The sequence below is a fragment of the Oncorhynchus gorbuscha genome, linkage group LG05, assembly GCF_021184085.1.
Source record: "Oncorhynchus gorbuscha isolate QuinsamMale2020 ecotype Even-year linkage group LG05, OgorEven_v1.0, whole genome shotgun sequence".
In the NCBI taxonomy this organism is placed as follows: domain Eukaryota; kingdom Metazoa; phylum Chordata; class Actinopteri; order Salmoniformes; family Salmonidae; genus Oncorhynchus; species Oncorhynchus gorbuscha.
The window spans coordinates 13,794,097-13,815,507 of record NC_060177.1 but is presented as its reverse complement, the minus strand read 5'-3'; the positions used below and the strand labels follow the sequence as shown (position 1 = coordinate 13,815,507).

Below are 21,411 nucleotides of genomic sequence, written 5' to 3'. Positions count from 1 at the left end.
TCCAAAAAAGTCTAAAATATAAAAAAGTGAAAAGTGGTGCGTGGATATGTATGTATTCACCCCTTTGCTATGAAGCCCCTAAATAAGATCTGGTGCAACCACTTACCTTCAGAAGTCACACAATTAGTCAAATAAAGTCCATATGTGTGCAATCTAAGTGTCACATGATCTCAGTATATATACACCTGTTCTGAAAGGACCCAGAGTCTGCAACACCACTAAGCAAGCGGCACCATGAAGACCAAGGAGCTCTCCAAACAGGTCAGGGACAAAGTTGTGGAGAAATACAGATCAGGGTTGGGTTATAAAAAACATCAGAAACTTTGAACATCCCACAGAGCACCATTAAATCTATTATTATAAAATGTAAAGAATATGGCACCACAACAATACTGCCAAGAGAGGCCCGCCCACCAAAACTCACGGACCAGGCAAGGAGGGCATTAATCAGAGAGGCAACAAAGAGACCAAAGATAATCCTGAAGGAGCAGCAAAGCGCCCAAAATATAACTTTTTGGTAAAAACTCAACTTGTCGTGTTTGGAGGAAAAAGAATGCTTAGTTGCATCCAAACCTACCATACCTACTGTGAAGCATGGGGGTGGAAACATCATGCTTTGGGGCTGTTTTTCTGCAAAGGGACCAGGACGACTGATCCGTGTAAAGGAAAGAATGAATGGGGCCATGTATCGTGAGATTTTGAGTGAAAACCTCCTTCCATCAGCAAGGGCATTGAAGATGAAACGTGGCTGGGTCTTTCAGCATGACAATGATCCCAAACACACCGCCCGGGCAACGAAGGAGTGGCTTCGTAAGAAGCATTTCAAGGTCCTGGAATGGTCTAGCCAGTCTCCAGATCTCAACACCATAGAAAATCTTTGGAGGGAGTTGAAAGTCCGTGTTGCCTAGCAACAGCCCCAAAACATCACTGCTCTAGAGGAGATCTGCATGGAGGAATGGGCCAAAATACCAGCAACAGTATGTGAAAACCTTGTGAAGACTTACAGAAAACATTTGACCTCTGTCATTGCCAACAAAGGGTATATAACAAAGTATTGAGATAAACTTTTGTTATTGACCAAATACTTCTTTTCCACCATAATTTGCAAATAAATTCATTACAAATCCTACAATGTGATTTTCTGGATTTTTTTCCTTCTCTGTCTGTCATAGTTCTTTGTCTGTCATAGTTGAAGTGTACCTATGATGAAAATTACAGGCCTCTCATCTTTAAGTGGGAGAACTTGCACAATTGGTGGCTGACTAAATACTTTTTTGCCCCACTGTATATACTAGGCTGTGTCAGAGAAAGGCCCAAAAAAATTGTTGAAGTCCCCAGTCACCTAAGCCATAGACTGTTCTCTCTGCTACCGCATGGCAAGCTGTACCGAAACACCAAGTCTAGGCCCAAAAGGCTTCTTAGACGGTTCACATCCAAGCCATAACATTGCTGAACAATAAATCACATGGCCACCCGGACTATTTACATTGACACTCCCCATTTTTACACTGCTACTACTCGCTGTTTTATCTATGCATGGTCACTTTACCCCTACCTACTTGTACAATTTACCTTGACTAAGCTGTAACCCTGTATATAACCTTGTTATTGATATTTGATTTACTTACTTTTCATTTTATTTTGTACTTTAGGTTTTTTAGTAAATATTTTCTGAACTCTATTTCTTGAACTGCATTGTTGGTTAATGGCTTGTAAGTAAGCATTTCATGGTAAGGTGTTGTATTTGGTACATGTGACAAATACAGTTTGATTTGAGTAAAGCATATTGCACACAAACTGAACATCTTCCCTATGGAAAAATAAATACATCTGTTAGTCATTAAATCAAATATATGTGGGATGTTTATGATTATGTTTAGACCCTGTGCTGTGTATGAAGTTATATACTGTAAATTATAGAAGTACTATACGGCATATTCTATTACAATCAGGTTTGTTTCCCTTTAAAAGTCAACCATCAGGACGACATAAAATACAAAGGAGGAGATCAACACATGCAGACATTTGCAATCAAAACAACAAGAACACACGCACACACACACACACACACACACACACACACACACACACACACACACACACACACACACACACACACACACACACACACACACACACACACGGAGGAGCGAGAACTTCAGAGTCGCTGCCTTCAATCTAAAGGAGCTGTGGCAGTAAACAGAGAATAAAAAAAACAATTTACATGCAAATCAAAGTTTATCATCTCAATCTCTTTATGCCCGTATCCCCTGCAAATGTGCATTCATATGCACAAAGGCATTCACTTAGCTGTTACCCAAGTTTACACGCCTCAGCATTTTCTATTTGGAAAAGGCAGGGTGCATGTACATTTAATGGGCATCCCTCTCTATTTGTCAGAGCTGTGAGAAATCTGTGTGTGTGTGTGTGTGTGCGCATGAGTCTGTGTGTGTGTGCACCTGCGTCAGTGCGTGCGTGTCCCACTCCCTGCGTGTCAGTCTGCGCAGATGGCTGCATGTATCAGTGCATGAAATGAAGCCCTGCTCTGCAGTGACAGGCCCAGGATATTGTAGGCAAATGGATGTTACATTTACTCTGCTTCAGCCACAAACAGGCCTATGCTATGAAACATTAACTGGACTCTTGGCTAAAAGCACAGGAAATTGGTTTATGAGATAAGCCACAGAAATCCTATTTGCTAGCTCCAGTATATCCGCCTGTCTGTCAGTCAGATCTCTGGGTAAAGTCCTTTGGCTTCCTCTATTAAGGAGTCAGTCCACAGTCATACTGTCAGGGGTAATCCACGGTGATAGGAGAAACAAAGAGATGTCAAATGGAGTTAGGATGTCTCTTAGAGATCCTGAGCCTATGTGATGTGGCTGGCCTAGCGTTGCTCTGTGTGAGCTACTGATGAGAAAGAGATGCATGGCCTTGTTCAGCCACTAGAGGGAAATGATACAAATCCACAACCCTTTCATGATGAAGCTGCCTCATCAAACAGGACAGGCTCCTGCTACTATGAGCTGCTCTGGCTTGTGGAAGGCTACTTACTATATATCTGTTCTAGAGTATAACAACAGCTCATGGATATGATGTTAAAGGGACTGCATTCAGCTTGATGATATGGGCCAAGATTTCCATTGGTTCAATACAGCACAATGTACAGTAGCATACTGTATGGAAACAGAGGTAGCAAACATGAGTCAAGAAACACCTATGTCTTTAAACAAAACACATTTTCTAAGTGAGATAATGACAAAAAGCCAAAGTCTGTGGTGCCTTGTGTGGTGCCCAATTAAATAGTTCACCATGATTTTCCTGACTGCACTTATTTCAGTACATAATGTATTTACACCGCATGACCACCAGATGTCAGCCTTTCACCTCATATTGCATCACAGAGTTTAGAGATGGTGCATAATCTGGCCCAGGCTGAGAGGACCTCCATATATGCAATGTTGAATGAGTTACATTTTATGACTTTCTTTGGTGGTTACCTTGGTCTACTACAATTTAAATAAATACAATGAATACAAATACAATTTAAGTCCTAATGAAAGGAAAAGATCAAAGCAGAAGCTGCTCAATGTCTGTTGTTGAGCCATTCGACACATTCAACAAACCGCCATTATGTTGTATAGGCTGCTATACTCTACCAACCCTGTCATACTGAGCAGCCTATGAACATAGGCCTATTATTGGGCCAATGGGTCCTAGTACCATCGTCATTAGAATTTCGACTGAAATTGGGTTTGTGGGTCAGATTGCGATTTTTGGGAGGACAAAATCTACCAATACCGATATATCTGCCAATTACAGCAGGAAATTAAAAAGTGCCGTTGTTCCACACTGAGTTCTCTTAAATTGCCATCCCAAAGCGCAATTGTCCAAGAAATTAGTTTAAAATGTTGATTTCTTACACAGTGACAATAATGACACATCATGAGAATGATAAGCATGAGACTAACATTTTTTGAATATCGGTTATCGATGGGATTGTCACACGATATCGATATATCAGCTCTAATCTCCATGACACCACTAGAGATGATGTAATGTCACCATTGTGGTTGAATTATGAAATTGCCTTCGTTTTGCCATAGACTACTTATTTTCCAAGATTACCATTTGTTTTCCATAATACATTTTCCAAGAGGCACATTTTAGAATAAAAAGACAGTCCCACGAGATCAGTATAGAGGCTGTGTGAAGAGATTAAGGGATGATTTACTTTGCATCCATTGGTTGGCATTGGCAACACTGTTCACCATCAGAGTCCGAACAGCAAACGGTCCAATTGTAAACTCTCAGAAGAAAAATACCACAATAAAGTGCATTCCATGACATGTTCACATGGAACTAGTGCTTGATATAGCTGGTGATTGATGTAGCCTCGTCCATGAGAGCAACATTACTATTCTTATCATGATTTGGAGCTATACATCATTTTTTAGTTAACATAACATTTTGTTTTAATAGTATTTTGGGTTATGGTAAGATATAGTATTAGGAGACAGTCTAAGCTTGCTAAGGTACATTCTTAGAAAAAGGGTTCCCAAAGGGTTCTTCAGCTGACCCATAGGAGAACACTTTTTTTCAGGTGGGACCCTTTTTGGTTCCATGTAGAACTCTCTCTCTGGGGTTCTACCTGGAACCAAAAAGGGTTCTTCAATGGGTCCTGCTATGGGGACAGCTGAATAACTATTAGTTTCAATATAGCATATTTTCTTCTATGAATGAAGTAGTAAGCCACACCTAGGTCTAGGATACTAAATGTACTGTTCCTTGCAGCAACAGGTGTCAGGGAAACATTTTTGCTAACATAATCAGAAAGGTCTTAAGAGGGGCGCTGCTCACCTTGTAGCCAGGACAGAACAGGTGAACTCTCAACTTCAGGGCCTGGTTAGAGAGCAACTTTGCTGAACTCATGTTCCAACTTTTTCAGTGGTTTTAACATGTTGTTAAACTTAACCATTTCTAGCGATATTAGGCTACTACACACGTTACCATTTCATTGTCACTGTTAAAGTGGTTGTTTTGATTCCTTGCCGCAACATTTGTCTCTTTCCTTAATTCATGTCATTATCTGGTGTTTGGTCCTGAGTGGATGAATGCGGTGTATAGGAGTTCATAAACATTTTCTAACACTTCCGCTTCGAACACACCGACATAGTCATTGCATTTTGGTACACCAGAGTTACATTAAAGCTGCGTTTGCCTATGCCTTGCAGCGTGTTGGATTTATTGAACATATGCGGTCAAACTATATGTACAGCGGCCTGACAGAAATGGTAGCAGAAGTCTGTTGAACTTTTGTTGAATACATATCCAGATGATGCTGCGTACTATTGTGTGCAAATCCCTGTCGATGTGATCGAAGCGTCACAAGTCATTCCCTGTAGTCCCGCGACCGATGGCCTCTGTTCGCCTGCGGCGTTGAGTTATTTTATGCTATGACATAGACCTTGGTTACAACTGTGTTCATTGCAATTTATGCTGAATTTTCCCTATCTGTTTTTGGTTTCATTGTTAATCTATCTACTATTTATGCTGGATTCGTGCCTTCATTGTACCCGCTTCAATGTATGCGCAGATACAACATTGAAGGCCTAGCCTACAATGCAAAGAAAACAGACCACAGAGGCTAGGAATTACGCAGTAAACTCGTAATTGGAACAGGTATCCGGTTACATTTCTCCAACTTTCCACGATTTGGGGAGACTGCGCAGTCTGTAGCCTACACTTCCCGTGGAAAGCAGCATACAAAATTGCATGTGTAAGCACAACTGAGTTAGCAGACCTGGGTTGCAGTGCAGAATGTCCCGTTGAGGAGAAGATAAAGCAACCGAAGAGGCAAGAGGACTACATCCAACCCAGAAACGTTCTGTTTTTCTCCATCCTGATTACATACACAGCGATTCTCCACCGGGGAAAGATGGGGTGCCAGACGGCATTTAGCCCCCGACACCTTGTCCTCAAAGTGTTTTTGGTACAGTTAATCGCCTTTCTCCAGAAAACCTCTGCAGCCCCCTCGCCCATTATCAAGTTCCCAGGAGACGATAGTCCAAAAACAGACAAAGAAGTGGCTCTGGTAAGTGTTCCTTAAACAACTTTTCATAGTGGGAATGTAATGTGACTTTTGCTTCAAAATACTTTATCGGTTATTTTCAATAAATTCAGGAATAGCAAACTTAAATGCCATTCTACCATTTGTGAGTTACTTTAAAATGACAAATCATTCATGAAATTCATAATGTTTTGGCTTCAGATACCCACTGGGTATCCAACTGTTTCCACGTCATTTCAATTCAATTACATTAAACCAACGTGGAATAGACATTGAATTGACATCTGTGCCCAGTGGGGATGTTTCATTGTGTAACGCACACAAATGTTCATGCATTCATTGATACAGTATGTCTACATGGATGAATGCACTATATAGAGTAGGAAGGCATCAGAATAGATCCTATATCAACTCATAGGCTTGTCTTGTATTCTCTTCTGCAGCACTATCTGAACAAGTTCTATGGCTGCCCACAAGACAGATGTAATCTCATGGTGCTGAAAGACACCCTGAAGAAGATGCAGAAGTTCTTCTCTCTGCAAGAGACGGGCGAGATCGACCCCAAGACAGTGGAGATCATGAAGAAGCCCCGCTGTGGAGTTCCTGATGTTGCCCAATACAACTTCTTCCACAGGAAACCCAAGTGGCAGCAAAACGCCATCACCTACAGGTCAGTGGTCAAAACGTGTTCGTTTGGCCCAAATAGTGTTCTGGTATAGGGAGTTGTGCAACAGGCTTTGAACCCAATGTGCAGTCGGGTTGTACTCCATATAACTCCCTATGTTGCTGTGCAATGTGCTGACTGCTGAACAAAGGAAATGACTAAGGAAATGACTCCTCCAGCCCCTGCAGTTTGTTTTGGGGAGTTGAAAACCTCAACTATGTGCTGCCCACCAACCCAACCACAATCTGCTAACTCCAAGATTCTTGTACAATGTGTGCCTGTTTGATATGCTTTATTTGAGGTTAAGAAGAGAGTAAAGTTCTGTTGTTTACATCAGCCCTTTCTGTGTCCTCATGACCACTCAGACTCACTGTATGTACCATGGAGAAAAACAAAGATGGGTAGGAGTTAACCAAAACAACAAGAGACAGAGCGTTATCCTGCTCAGACAGGCTCACATAGCAGGGGTTAGTTGCTGGACTCTCTCATGGAGCATTCTAACCACATGAGTCATAGGCAAGGCCTGAAGACTGATGGACTTTATGTCCAGAAGGGGAGTTTAGGAAAGCTCTGTTCTATTGCTTTTGTCCTGTAAATAGAAGAGAGATGGGTGTACAAGCTTTTGCCTTCTGCATTTTGACATCGGTGAATCTCTCGTTTGAGGGTTTTTAAATGCTGACGTTGGTCCCTCGTCTGCTTGTAGTACATGTATTTCCTCAAGCATACCTCGTCAATCACACAGTAATATTCCATTATGTAAGATGTATCCTGCAGCACATCTTCATCCAGGGATGAGCTGTTTAATGAGTCTCCTCCTCAGTTTCTTCTCCTCTCTGTGTTCCACCTCTCAGGATTCTAGGCCACTCTCCTGACCTGGACGAGGAGACTATTGATGACGCCTTCTTAAGGGCCTTCAAAGTCTGGAGTGACGTCACCCCACTCAAGTTCACCCGCCTCATGGATGGAGAGGCTGACATCATGATTAACTTTGGCCGCAACGGTACGGTATTACAGCACAGGTTTGACTTTTATATTCTGCTGAATGTACTGTATGAAACGTCAGCAATGCCAGATGATGAGTAGCCTAGTTAAACCGGACTTAATTCTGCTCTCACCTACGTTAAGACTAGTTTAACCAGGCTACTCGTCATCCGGCTATTGCGCAAAAGGGCGGAATTGGCTGGGAACTAGATTAGATGATGGGTGCTCAGTGCTGCTAATCGTATAGTGTAGTACCGTAGGCCTACCTATGTGTGAGTTACTAGTTCCTCTTTCTCTGGGTTCCCTGTGTCTCACATAAAGTCAATATTCTCGTGGCGAGGCCATACCTCAAGTAAGAACATATAGAGGTCACTGTCTGTGGTCAAAATAAGCCCAGAATGACGTGTTTTCATTACATGTCTTCACGGCACCATCCCATACGTGATCTACTCTGTTGAAGTCTTAACACTAGCTACTTCAGAAACCGTTCTATTCTGAGTTGAATCCATCTAGTAAGGCTGTAATTGTATACTGATCTGTGCCTTGAGTCCTTTTGTTTTGACCCTTGTTATGTGAATCCACAGAGCATGGTGATGGCTACCCCTTCGATGGTAAAGATGGTCTTCTGGCTCATGCCTTCGCTCCTGGACCAGGCACCGGAGGAGACTCCCACTTTGATGACGACGAGCAGTGGACCCTGGGAGAAGGACAAGGTACTGGAGACTGTACTGTCTGAGTTGTAAATACGAGTTCATCCTGATCTAATATATAAACCTACTTGTTTTTACTAATCACCTATTTATTCATGGTCACACATTTTTAAAGCAATCTGCGGTTAACATTTCACCAATGAAATGGAGATAGCTGAACCACACGGTATCTGAAACAGCTCTGTTTGAGCTCTTTGGATCATCACCTCACCCCCATCCCCCTCCTCTCCACAGTTGTGAAGGTGAAGTTTGGTAATGCAGAGGGGGAGTTCTGTAAGTTCCCCTTCATGTTTATGGGGAAGGAGTACAACAGCTGTACCAATCAGGGCCGTGATGATGGATTCCTCTGGTGCTCCACCACATACAACTTTGACGACGACGGCAAATATGGTTTCTGTCCCCATGAGTGTGAGTAGGAGCCAACATGGCTGTTCTTTTTCTTTTTCCTCTAAAGAGTTCCTGGGTTTCTGTCCCCATGACTGTGAGTAGGAGCCAACATGGCTGTTCTTTTTCTTTTTCCTCTAAAGAGTTCCTGGGTTTCTGTCCCCATTACTGTGAGTAGGAGCCAACATGGCTGTTCTTTTTCCTCTAAAGACTTCCTGCGTTTCTGTCCCCATGACTGTGAGTAGGAGCCAACATGGCTGTTCTTTTTCCTCTAAAGACTTCCTGGGTTTCTGTCCCCATGACTGTGAGTAGGAGCCAACATGTCTGTTCTTTTTCCTCTAAAGACTTCCTGGGTTTCTGTCCCCATGACTGTGAGTAGGAGCCAACATGTCTGTTCTTTTTACTCTAAAGACTTCCTGTGAATGTATTGTGCAAAACAGTTATAGTGTGCATTTTGATATCTACATGGACTGTATAAAGTTAAGAGTGTTGCATTCAGCAGTCCCTCAAGGAACGTCAATTGTGGTGTTTTAGCTATAGTTTCTGACGAGGAGTTGGCCAGGAGTTACTCCAGATGAGAGGTTTGTGATTAGTTAGAAGAAGCTGTGTTGCTGTTGGACTGGGACCAAATGGGTGGGAGTACATTCTGGGAAACTAGTGTTGTTGTCTGGGTCATAAAATACTCCCACTTCTCTGTGTTGCTGGGCAAGATTCATGAAGCCTTTCATCGGTCCTTTTGTCTTGTCTGTTTGTGCTGCTGTCCATGGTACTGACATTAGGGTATAGACTCACCATAAATGAGTGCAAAGACATATTGATACATATAGGCTTCCAGTCGACTCATATGAGACCAACAGTCTTATGAAACATCCTAACTGGTTATCCTTTGATCTTGAGAAAATGGCCTACTCAGTGAAGTCTTGTGAAACAGTTCTCTTGTTGATAGTTTTATACACTGCTGATATACTGTAGCAATAAACATTTTAGTCTGGACAGAGTGGATGTGTAACACCCTGACAAACAATGATTTTGCGGTTCAGTTAGCTTAAGATTGAGTCTGTGAAATCACTCAAACTCAGGCTCAACGTAACTGCCATGGCATTTGATTAAATTATGGAAACTGTAAACTCTGTATAGATAATTCCTTCAACTTCCTGTGTTACAGTGCTGTTCACCCTGGGTGGAAACGCGGACGGAGCTCCCTGTAAGTTCCCCTTCACGTTCCAAGGGGAGAACTATGATGGTTGCACCACTCAGGGGCGTGACGACGGCTACCGCTGGTGTGCTACGACTGAGAACTATGACAATGACAAGTCCTACGGGTTCTGCCCTGAAACAGGTGGGTTCCCAGTTCATACTGCCAAAGTCCGAAGGTGTCTCTCCGTCCATATAGCATACAAGCCTCATCAGGTGTGTTAACCCAAACAGCTAAGGGCACTGATGCATCCAACAGACCTGACTGTTGCATGGAAAACCTTCATCTGAGGATTATATTGAAATATGTGTGTGCTTTCGATTATACTTGAGCCAGGTTGTGTGTGTGCTAGCGTGTGTTAGTGGTGTGCGGGTCAGCTGTTTCTTCACCCGCCCACTATTGCTATTAACCCATCCGCAACCGCCCGACTATATGTGATAGTGAAAATCTGAGGCCCTCACCCAACCCTAACCTGTGTGTCAGGTATGCGTAAATGGCTGTAAGGGAGTCAGGTGCAGGAGAACAGATATTGGGTAGCCAACGGAGCCTTTTATTTAGGCGAACCAAAAGCACACGGCAAAGTGAACATGAAATACAATACGGGTTGACATTACCCAGAGCAACAGACTAACGTGTGCATAACATGAAATACAATACGGGTTGACATTACCCAGAGCAACAGACTAACGTGTGCATAACATGAAATACAATACGGGTTGACATTACCCAGAGCAACAGACTAACGTGTGCATAACATGAAATACAATACGGGTTGACATAACCCAGAGCAACAGACTAACGTGTGCATAACATGAAATACAATACGGGTTGACATTACCCAGAGCAACAGACTAACGTGTGCATAACATGAAATACAATACGGGTTGACATTACCCAGAGCAACAGACTAACGTGTGCATAACATGAAATACAATACGGGTTGACATTACCCAGAGCAACAGACTAACGTGTGCATAACATGAAATACAATACGGGTTGACATAACCCAGAGCAACAGACTAACGTGTGCATAACATGAAATACAATACGGGTTGACATTACCCAGAGCAACAGACTAACGTGTGCATAACATGAAATACAATACGGGTTGACATTACCCAGAGCAACAGACTAACGTGTGCATAACATGAAATACAATACGGGTTGACATTACCCAGAGCAACAGACTAACGTGTGCATAACATGAAATACAATACGGGTTGACATAACCCAGAGCAACAGACTAACGTGTGCATAACATGAAATACAATACGGGTTGACATTACCCAGAGCAACAGACTAACGTGTGCATAACATGAAATACAATACGGGTTGACATTACCCAGAGCAACAGACTAACGTGTGCATAACATGAAATACAATACGGGTTGACATAACCCAGAGCAACAGACTAACGTGTGCATAACATGAAATACAATACGGGTTGACATTACCCAGAGCAACAGACTAACGTGTGCATAACATGAAATACAATACGGGTTGACATTACCCAGAGCAACAGACTAACGTGTGCATAACATGAAATACAATACGGGTTGACATTACCCAGAGCAACAGACTAACGTGTGCATAACATGAAATACAATACGGGTTGACATTACCCAGAGCAACAGACTAACGTGTGCATAACATGAAATACAATACGGGTTGACATAACCCAGAGCAACAGACTAACGTGTGCATAACATGAAATACAATACGGGTTGACATTACCCAGAGCAACAGACTAACGTGTGCATGACATGAAATACAATACGGGTTGACATTACCCAGAGCAACAGACTAACGTGTGCATAACATGAAATACAATACGGGTTGACATAACCCAGAGCAACAGACTAACGTGTGCATAACATGAAATACAATACGGGTTGACATTACCCAGAGCAACAGACTAACGTGTGCATAACATGAAATACAATACGGGTTGACATTACCCAGAGCAACAGACTAACGTGTGCATAACATGAAATACAATACGGGTTGACATAACCCAGAGCAACAGACTAACGTGTGCATAACATGAAATACAATACGGGTTGACATTACCCAGAGCAACAGACTAACGTGTGCATAACATGAAATACAATACGGGTTGACATAACCCAGAGCAACAGACTAACGTGTGCATAACATGAAATACAATACGGGTTGACATTACCCAGAGCAACAGACTAACGTGTGCATAACATGAAATACAATACGGGTTGACATTACCCAGAGCAACAGACTAACGTGTGCATAACATGAAATACAATACGGGTTGACATTACCCAGAGCAACAGACTAACGTGTGCATAACATGAAATACAATACGGGTTGACATTACCCAGAGCAACAGACTAACGTGTGCATAACATGAAATACAATACGGGTTGACATTACCCAGAGCAACAGACTAACGTGTGCATAACATGAAATACAATACGGGTTGACATTACCCAGAGCAACAGACTAACGTGTGCATAACATGAAATACAATACGGGTTGACATTACCCAGAGCAACAGACTAACGTGTGCATAACATGAAATACAATACGGGTTGACATAACCCAGAGCAACAGACTAACGTGTGCATAACATGAAACAGAATAAACAATAGCACACACAGACATGGGGGAAACAGAGGGTTAAATACACAACACATAATGAGGGAAATGAGAACCAGGTGTGTGGGAAAAGAAGACAAGACAAATGGAAAATAAAAAATGGATCGGCGATGGCTAGAAGACCGGCGACGTCGGCCGCCGAGCACCAGCCGAACAAGGAGAGGCATCGACTTCGGCAGAAGTCGTGGCACCGTGAATGTAGAAAATGTTTTATAGGCTACAGTCAACGACGGCAAAACAATTTTTTGACGGGGTACAGGATATGTTTTTTGCCTGATTTAAAATATGTGTCTGCTTATAATTTGACATTTTGGTGGGCTATTTGTAAGTCAACTTGTCTATAATTAGATATATGTAGCTGTCATTATACAGTGCACACATTTTGTTACGTTACAGCCTTATTCAAAAACAAAATATATGTTTATCCCATAATGACAAAGCGAAAACAGGTTTTTAGAATTTAGTGCAAATTTATTAAAAATACAAATCTGAAATACCTTATTTACATACAGTAATGTTTAAAAGTTTGGGGTCACATAGAAATGTCCTTGTTTTCCATGAAAACATACATGAAATGAGTTGCAAAAATGAATAGGAAATATAGTCAAGATGTTGACAAGGTTATAAATAATGTTTTTTTTTATATATATATATATATATATTTTTTTTTTACCCCTTTTTCTCCCCAATTTGGTGGTATCCAATTGTTTAGTAGCTACTATCTTTCCCAAAAGCATTATTTGGCTTTCTGCTCATTCCCAAAAGCATTATTTGGCTTTCTGCCCATTCCCAAAAGCATTATTTGGCTTTCTGCTCATTCCCTAAAGCATTATTTGGCTTTCTGCTCATTCCCTAAAGCATTATTTGGCTTTCTGCTCATTCCCAAAAGCATTATTTGGCTTTCTGCTCATTCCCTAAAGCATTATTTGGCTTTCTGCCCATTCCCAAAAGCATTATTTGGCTTTCTGCTCATTCCCAAAAGCATTATTTGGCTTTCTGCTCATTCCCTAAAGAATTATTTGGCTTTCTGCTCATTCCCAAAAGCATTATTTGGCTTTCTGCTCATTCCCAAAAGCATTATTTGGCTTTCTGCCCATTCCCAAAAGCATTATTTGGCTTTCTGCTCATTCCCAAAAGCATTATTTGGCTTTCTGCTCATTCCCAAAAGCATTATTTGCCTTTCTGCTCATTCCCAAAAGCATTATTTGCCTTTCTGCTCATTCCCAAAAGCATCATTTGGCTTTCTGCTCATTCCCAAAAGCATTATTTGGCTTTCTGCTCATTCCCAAAAGCATTATTTGGCTTTCTGCTCATTCCCAAAAGCATTATTTGGCTTTCTGCTCATTCCCAAAAGCATTATTTGCCTTTCTGCTCATTCCCAAAAGCATTATTTGCCTTTCTGCTCATTCCCAAAAGCATCATTTGGCTTTCTGCTCATTCCCAAAAGCATTATTTGGCTTTCTGCTCATTCCCAAAAGCATTATTTGGCTTTCTGCTCATTCCCAAAAGCATTATTTGGCTTTCTGCCCATTCCCAAAAGCATTATTTGGCTTTCTGCCCATTCCCAAAAGCATTATTTGGCTTTCTGCCCATTCCCAAAAGCATTATTTGGTGATTGGCGGTGTAGGCTATTTGGCACACGTACAGTTAAGCCCTGAAGTTTAGGTTCATGCACTAATACCAGATAGCCTAAAATAATCCAAGAAAAACCTCAGTGTAACCTATATATATATTGCACAAGAATTTATACATTTATGGATTTTTTAAGGTATTGTTTCTCTTTATTCAACCCAACCGTCTACCCACCCACCCTTCAGCCACACAATATTTAATGACCCTAAACCCATCCTCCCGGGACTGCAGGTTATGAGTCAACCTGTGCATCACTAGTGTGGGTGCTTGCATTTATTAGTCAAGGTGTGCTGTGCTGATGCCTCCATGTATTGGTGTAGGAGAATGTTATAATGTTCCAGACGTATGGTTTCCAATCTTGCAGCAGCTAGTCTCCTGAATGACTGTAAAAGTATTTTACTGAGTGGCTGCTGGCGGGGTTATTTTCCATTGTGTCAGTGGGGCTGGCTCAGGGGTTTGAGGTAGAGTCGGGAGAGTGGGATATCGGGAGAGAAAGAGAGGCAGAAAGGGAGAGAGTGGGGGTTGAAGGCTGAGGTTTTCATCTGGTTCTAATTGGTTGGGAATGCTGGCGTGCAGTGTAGTCTTGTGTATAAGAAACAGGCTGCTTAAAAAAAAAATTGCACAGGCCCAGTATTGTGCTGTACCAACCCAGATATAATATTATCATGCAGGAAAAGAAAAGCCACTTTTTGGAGAGTGGTATTTGGTTTTGTTTTGGATATACCGTAGATACAAAATACATCTGATGTCAATGTCGTTACAGTCATGATAGTTTCTCAAGCAAATCCATTTAGCAATTCAACCCAAATCAAGTTGATAACCTTTAGCACGACCTCATCGGCACACAAAGAAAAGTCCATTTGGTCCTAAAATATGTGTTTTTGTTCACCCATGCAGCCATGTCCACCGTTGGAGGAAACTCTGAGGGTTCCCCCTGTGTGTTCCCCTTCACGTTCCTTGGAGACACTTATGACAGTTGCACCACCTCTGGACGTAGCGACGGTAAGATGTGGTGCGCCTCCACCAAGAGCTACGACGACGACCGCAAGTGGGGCTTCTGTCCTGATCAAGGTAAATATGTCATCAATGACCTTTGACATTATGCTTGTTTGTAGGTGGTTTTAGCAGTTTAGTGGACAATGACAATTCATGTTTATTTGAATCATTTGTATTATTATTCTGTTTTATTCATTATTGTATTCAGTCATTGTCTATGCAGACTGAAGGGAGAGTGGCCAACAGGAATTTCCCAACATGGAAACTATTTTCATTCACCTGAATATAACTTGACTTGTTATGCTTTGAATATGTGTTGCTCTATCTCTCACTCCTATTGGTGTTGTCCAGGCTACAGTCTGTTCCTGGTTGCGGCCCATGAGTTTGGCCACGCCCTGGGCTTGGAACACTCCCAGGACCCTGGTGCTCTGATGGCCCCCATGTACACCTTCACCAAGAACTTTAGACTGTCCAACGACGACATCAAGGGAATCCAGGAGCTCTATGGTCAGTTTGAAATTCTTATGTACTGCTTATGGGTTATGTATGGGTTATGTATGGGTTATGAATGTGTTATGAAGTCATTATGTAGGTACCTTTTAAAATAACGTGTAACCATGACTTCACCCGCTGTTCGTAACCAGAGTACTTTGGTGAATGTCCTGCAGGTAACAAATGTATTTCTCCTTGTTGAAGGATATCAATCTCATCTACTCAATGCTCACCATGTTGCCTCTCCTTTTCCTCTCAGGTACTGGTACAGACAAGCCCGTGCCTCCCACCCAGGGCCCAGTCACTCCTATGGACATCTGTAATGAACCTGTGGTGTTTGATGCTGTGGCCCAGATCAGAGGAGAGACCTTCTTCTTCAAGGACAGGTAATTCACTTTTGTTTGCTCTTCTCAAAAAGCATGTTACCAATCTGACCACTGATCTGTCTAAACAGGCAGAAAGAAAACCGGCAGAAGGAACATTTAACCTGAAGACTCTTATTTTAGACTCTGTGGTTAGAGTCATTGGAGCAGACCAGTCCACAAGTTAGACCTCACAATCCACAACTAAATCATTTCACCACAAACAATGGGTAGTTAAATAGGGGGCTTTGTTTGGTCTCCGAATGCATTATTTTCTCTTGGCAATCAGGTGTTTTCTTTGAATGAAGGGGGTGGTGTTTTGTTTGAATGAAGGGGTGGTGTTTTGTTTGAATGAAGGGGGTGGTGTTTTGTTTGAATGAGGGGCGGTGTTTTGTTTGAATGGGGTGGTGTTTTGTTTGAATGAAGGGGGTGGTGTTTTGTTTGAATGAAGGGGTGGTGTTTTGTTTGAATGAAGGGGGTGGTGTTTTGTTTGAATGAAGGGGGTGGTGTTTTGTTTGAATGAAGGGTATGGTGTTTTGTTTGAATGAAGGGGGTGGTGTTTTGTTTGAATGAAGGGGGTGGTGTTTTCTTTTTGTTTGAATGAAGGGGTGGTGTTTTGTTTGAATGAAGGGGGTGGTGTTTTGTTTGAATGAAGGGTATGGTGTTTTGTTTGAATGAAGGGGGTGGTGTTTTGTTTGAATGAAGGGGTGGTGTTTTGTTTGAATGAAAGGGGCGGTGTTTTGTTTGAATGAAGGGGGTGGTGTTTTGTTTGAATGAAGGGGGTGGTGTTTTGTTTGAATGAAGGGGGTGGTGTTTTGTTTGAATGAAGGGGGTGGTGTTATCTGTTTGTATGAGCTCTAATGCTTAATATAATTATAAAGTTATGAAAGAACTGGTAATAATAACCATTCTCACAATCCTGTATCAACTATGGTAAACCAAAATGGCTGCCTGTTATTAAGATTGTAAACCAGAGCCTACTATACAGTACAGGGTACATACTTCAACTGGGATTGTCCTATGTAGTGTAGAAAAGGAATAGGCTTTCTGTATCTCTCCATCTTACATTATCTGTTGTGGTTCATTCTCAGCTTTCCATGACTCAGTGTACTTTCCCTCTGAAACATGAACTCTTCACCACAACAGATTAATCCTGTCTGGGACAAATGATGTTAGGAACACTTTCAACCTAAACAATAAGCAATTGCATGCCATCCAAATGAGAAAATGTTGACTGAAAAGCAGGTTTAGATTAGGATTCATTGGACATTTATATGTTCCTTCTCAGACTTTGCTGCCACATCTTTTAGCCATCAAGGTTTTAAGGTGAGCTTTACTATATAGCTGTCATTGCTGACTTGGAACGGTGTCCAAAGCAAACAAGTAGACTGCCTGGCTTTGCCCCCTGCACACCCTGAGTCAGGGGCTGGAGGGAAACCACCCTCAAATCATGCTTACAAATCCTGCTTTAGTTCATAGAATCCTGTTTAGTTCAAAGAATCCTGCTTTAGTTCATGGAATCCTGCTTTAGTTCATAGAATCCTGCTTTAGTTCATAGAATCCTGCTTTAGTTCATAGAATCCTGCTTTAGTTCATAGAATCCAGCTTTAGTTCATAGAATCCTGCTTTAGTTCATAGAATCCAGCTTTAGTTCATGGAATCCTGCTTTAGTTCATGGAATCCTGCTTTAGTTCATGGAATCCTGCTTTAGTTCATGGAATCCTGCTTTAGTTCATAGAATCCAGCTTTAGTTCATGGAATCCTGCTTTAGTTCATGGAATCCTGCTTTAGTTCATGGAATCCTGCTTTAGTTCATGGAATCCTGCTTTAGTTCATGGAATCCTGCTTTAGTTCATGGAATCCTGCTTTAGTTCATAGAATCCTGTTTAGTTCAAAGAATCCTGCTTTAGTTCATGGAATCCTGCTTTAGTTCATAGAATCCTGCTTTAGTTCATAGAATCCAGCTTTAGTTCATAGAATCCTGCTTTAGTTCATAGAATCCAGCTTTAGTTCATAGAATCCTGCTTTAGTTCATAGAATCCAGCTTTAGTTCATGGAATCCTGCTTTAGTTCATGGAATCCTGCTTTAGTTCATGGAATCCTGCTTTAGTTCATGGAATCCTGCTTTAGTTCATAGAATCCAGCTTTAGTTCATGGAATCCTGCTTTAGTTCATGGAATCCTGCTTTAGTTCATGGAATCCTGCTTTAGTTCATGGAATCCTGCTTTAGTTCATGGAATCCTGCTTTAGTTCATGGAATGCTGCTTTAGTTCATGGAATCCTGCTTTAGTTCATGGAATCCAGCTTTAGTTCATAGAATCCTGCTTTAGTTCATAGAATCCAGCTTTAGTTCATAGAATCCTGCTTTAGTTCATAGAATCCAGCTTTAGTTCATGGAATCCTGCTTTAGTTCATGGAATCCTGCTTTAGTTCATGGAATCCTGCTTTAGTTCATAGAATCCAGCTTTAGTTCATGGAATCCAGCTTTAGTTCATGGAATCCTGCTTTAGTTCATGGAATCCTGCTTTAGTTCATGGAATCCTGCTTTAGTTCATAGAATCCTGCTTTAGTTCATAGCTTTAGTTCATGGAATCCTGCTTTAGTTCATAGAATCCAGCTTTAGTTCATGGAATCCTGCTTTAGTTCATAGAATCCAGCTTTAGTTCATAGAATCCTGCTTTAGTTCATGGAATCCTGCTTTAGTTCATGGAATCCTGCTTTAGTTCATGGAATCCTGCTTTAGTTCATGGAATCCTGCTTTAGTTCATGGAATCCAGCTTTAGTTCATGGAATCCTGCTTTAGTTCATGGAATCCTGCTTTAGTTCATGGAATCCTGCTTTAGTTCATGGAATCCTGCTTTAGTTCATGGAATCCTGCTTTAGTTAAGCGTTAAGTCTTTACTTGCTGTGGTTCACCATGCATTAACACTGTTCAGGGAACAGGGACAAACATCATGCTGAAGGCTGTTCTGTGAACTATAAACTACTGTATAAACAGTGTCGTGTTTGGTTGATGTGTCAACGTAATATTCACTGTTAAAGGAGGGAGTACTGCCAATTAAAACCGGAGTATGGTTTTAACAGTCTCAATAGTTAGTTTAGAAATGATTTGACTATGCCTGTAAGTATCTTTGATTGGGTTAGTTTGGTTATTTTCTAGGTATATCATCTGTTGTCTGCTGCTCAAACATCCTAGAGAATACCTATACAGTGATGTGTTGTGGCCAAGACACTGGACCTGGGGATTCCTGGAGAGATTCTCCATTTCCTCATCAGGATCATTGTCTCATTCAAAATGATTTGCGGTGTTCTAGTTCTAGATATCACATATACCATGATATCATTAACAATGACACATATTCAATGATGGCTATAATTATGGGGTGTTTCTCTCAGATGGAGGGAAATGCCATTACGGAGGGAGTTACGGCTGTAAAATCTTAATTTGAGCCAGTTTGCTGCAGAAAGGAAATGTGAATTATGATGTGGATCATAATTCATGGATATTTTTGTAGGTGTTGATACATTTTAAGTTCGTGAAAATCGAGTCTGAAATGTTAGTGGAAATTACAAACTTTAGATGCCTTTTAAAAACGTGAATAAACTGCTGTGCAGGAAAATTCTCATCAACAAAAGAGTGGTCAAATTAAGATCCTACATCTCTATGGAGGAGTTACAATACCAAACCCATAGCTGAAAGATATCTGGACTCAGAGGGCCAGTTAGGCTGTATCTCAGGTTTCAGTGGTGGGATGACGTGGGTCCCTAGTTATTCATTGTTGGCTCTAGGTCACCAGATGGTTTAGCTATCAGAGCCATGGAGCAGAGGAGTGAGAAGAGATGGAACAGAGATGCGAGAGTGAGGAGAGATTCAATATAGAGAGAGTGAGGAGAGATTCAATATAGAGAGAGTGAGGAGAGATTCAATATAGAGAGAGTGAGGAGAGATTCAATATAGAGAGAAAGAGTGAGGAGAGATTCAATATAGAGAGAAAGAGTGAGGAGAGATTCAATATAGAGAGAAAGAGTGAGGAGAGATTCAATATAGAGAGAAAGAGTGAGGAGAGATTCAATATAGAGAGAAAGAGTGAGGAGAGATTCAGTATAGAGAGAGAGTGAGGAGAGATTCAATATAGAGAGATAGAGAGTGAGGAGAGATTCAATATGAGGAGAGATTCAATATAGAGAGAGTGAGGAGAGATTCAATATAGAGAGAGTGAGGAGAGATTCAATATAGAGAGAGATTGAGGAGAGATTCAATATAGAGAGAGTGAGGAGATTCAATATAGAGAGTGAGGAGAGTAGAGAGTGAGGAGAGATTCAATATAGAGAGAGTGAGGAGAGATTCAATATAGTGAGGAGAGATTCAATATAGAGAGAGTGAGGAGAGATTCAATATAGAGAGAAAGAGAGTGAGGAGAGATTCAGTATAGAGAAAGAAGAGTGAGGAGAGATTCAGTAGAGGAGAGACTCAGTATAGAGAGAAAGAGGAGAGATTCAATATAGAGAGAAGAGAGTGAGGAGAGATTCAGTATAGAGAGAGAGTGAGGAGAGATTCAGTATAGAGAAAGAGTGAGGAGAGATTCAGTATAGAGAGAGAGTGAGGAGAGATTCAGTATAGAGAGAGAGTGAGGAGAGATTCAGTATAGAGAGAGAGTGAGGAGAGATTCAGTATAGAGAGAGAGTGAGGAGAGATTCAGTATAGAGAGAGAGTGAGGAGAGATTCAGTATAGAGAGAAAGAGTGAGGAGAGAAAGAGTGAGGAGAGAAAGAGTGAGGAGAGAAAAAGAGTGAGGAGAGATTCAGTATAGAGAGAAAGAGAGAGAGTGAGGAGAGATGAGGAGAGAGGAGAGAAAGAGTGAGGAGAGAAAGAGTGAGGAGAGAAAGAGAGAGGAAAAAGAGTGAGGAGAGATTCAGTATAGAGAAAAGAGTGAGAGAGAGAGATGAGGAGAGAAAGAGTGAGGAGAGAAAGAGGAGAGAAAAAGAGAGGAGAGATTCAGAAAAGATGAGAGAGAAAGAGTGAGGAGAGATTCAGTGAGGATAGAGAGAAGAGAGAGGAGAGAGAGTGAGGAGAGAAAGAGTGAAGAGATTCAATATGAGGAGAGAGAGAGAAAGAGATTCAGTATAGAGAGAAAGAGAGAGTGAGGAGAGATTCAATATAGAGAAAGAGTGAGGAGAGATTCAGTATAGAAGAGAAAGAGAAGAGTGAGGAGAGATTCAGTATAGAGAGAAAGAGAGTGAGGAGAGATTCATATATAGAGAGAGGAGAGATTCAATATAGAAAGAAAGAGAGAGTGA

General features: G+C 41.4%; 1 protein-coding gene across 1 annotated transcript in view; it reads left to right on the top strand.

Annotated features, from left to right (window-relative positions):
• Positions 1-5,716: 5,716 nt before the first annotated feature.
• LOC124035551 (72 kDa type IV collagenase-like) overlaps positions 5,717-21,411 on the top strand; it is a 31,711-nt gene continuing 16,016 nt past the window's right edge. Inside the window, exons 1-9 of the mRNA XM_046349020.1 lie at positions 5,717-6,091; positions 6,511-6,737; positions 7,583-7,731; positions 8,297-8,425; positions 8,657-8,830; positions 9,972-10,145; positions 15,162-15,335; positions 15,612-15,767; positions 16,012-16,138. Coding sequence (XP_046204976.1) covers positions 5,936-6,091; positions 6,511-6,737; positions 7,583-7,731; positions 8,297-8,425; positions 8,657-8,830; positions 9,972-10,145; positions 15,162-15,335; positions 15,612-15,767; positions 16,012-16,138 — 1,466 coding nt within the window. The 5' untranslated portion in view covers positions 5,717-5,935. The remainder of the gene's footprint in view (positions 6,092-6,510; positions 6,738-7,582; positions 7,732-8,296; positions 8,426-8,656; positions 8,831-9,971; positions 10,146-15,161; positions 15,336-15,611; positions 15,768-16,011; positions 16,139-21,411) is intronic.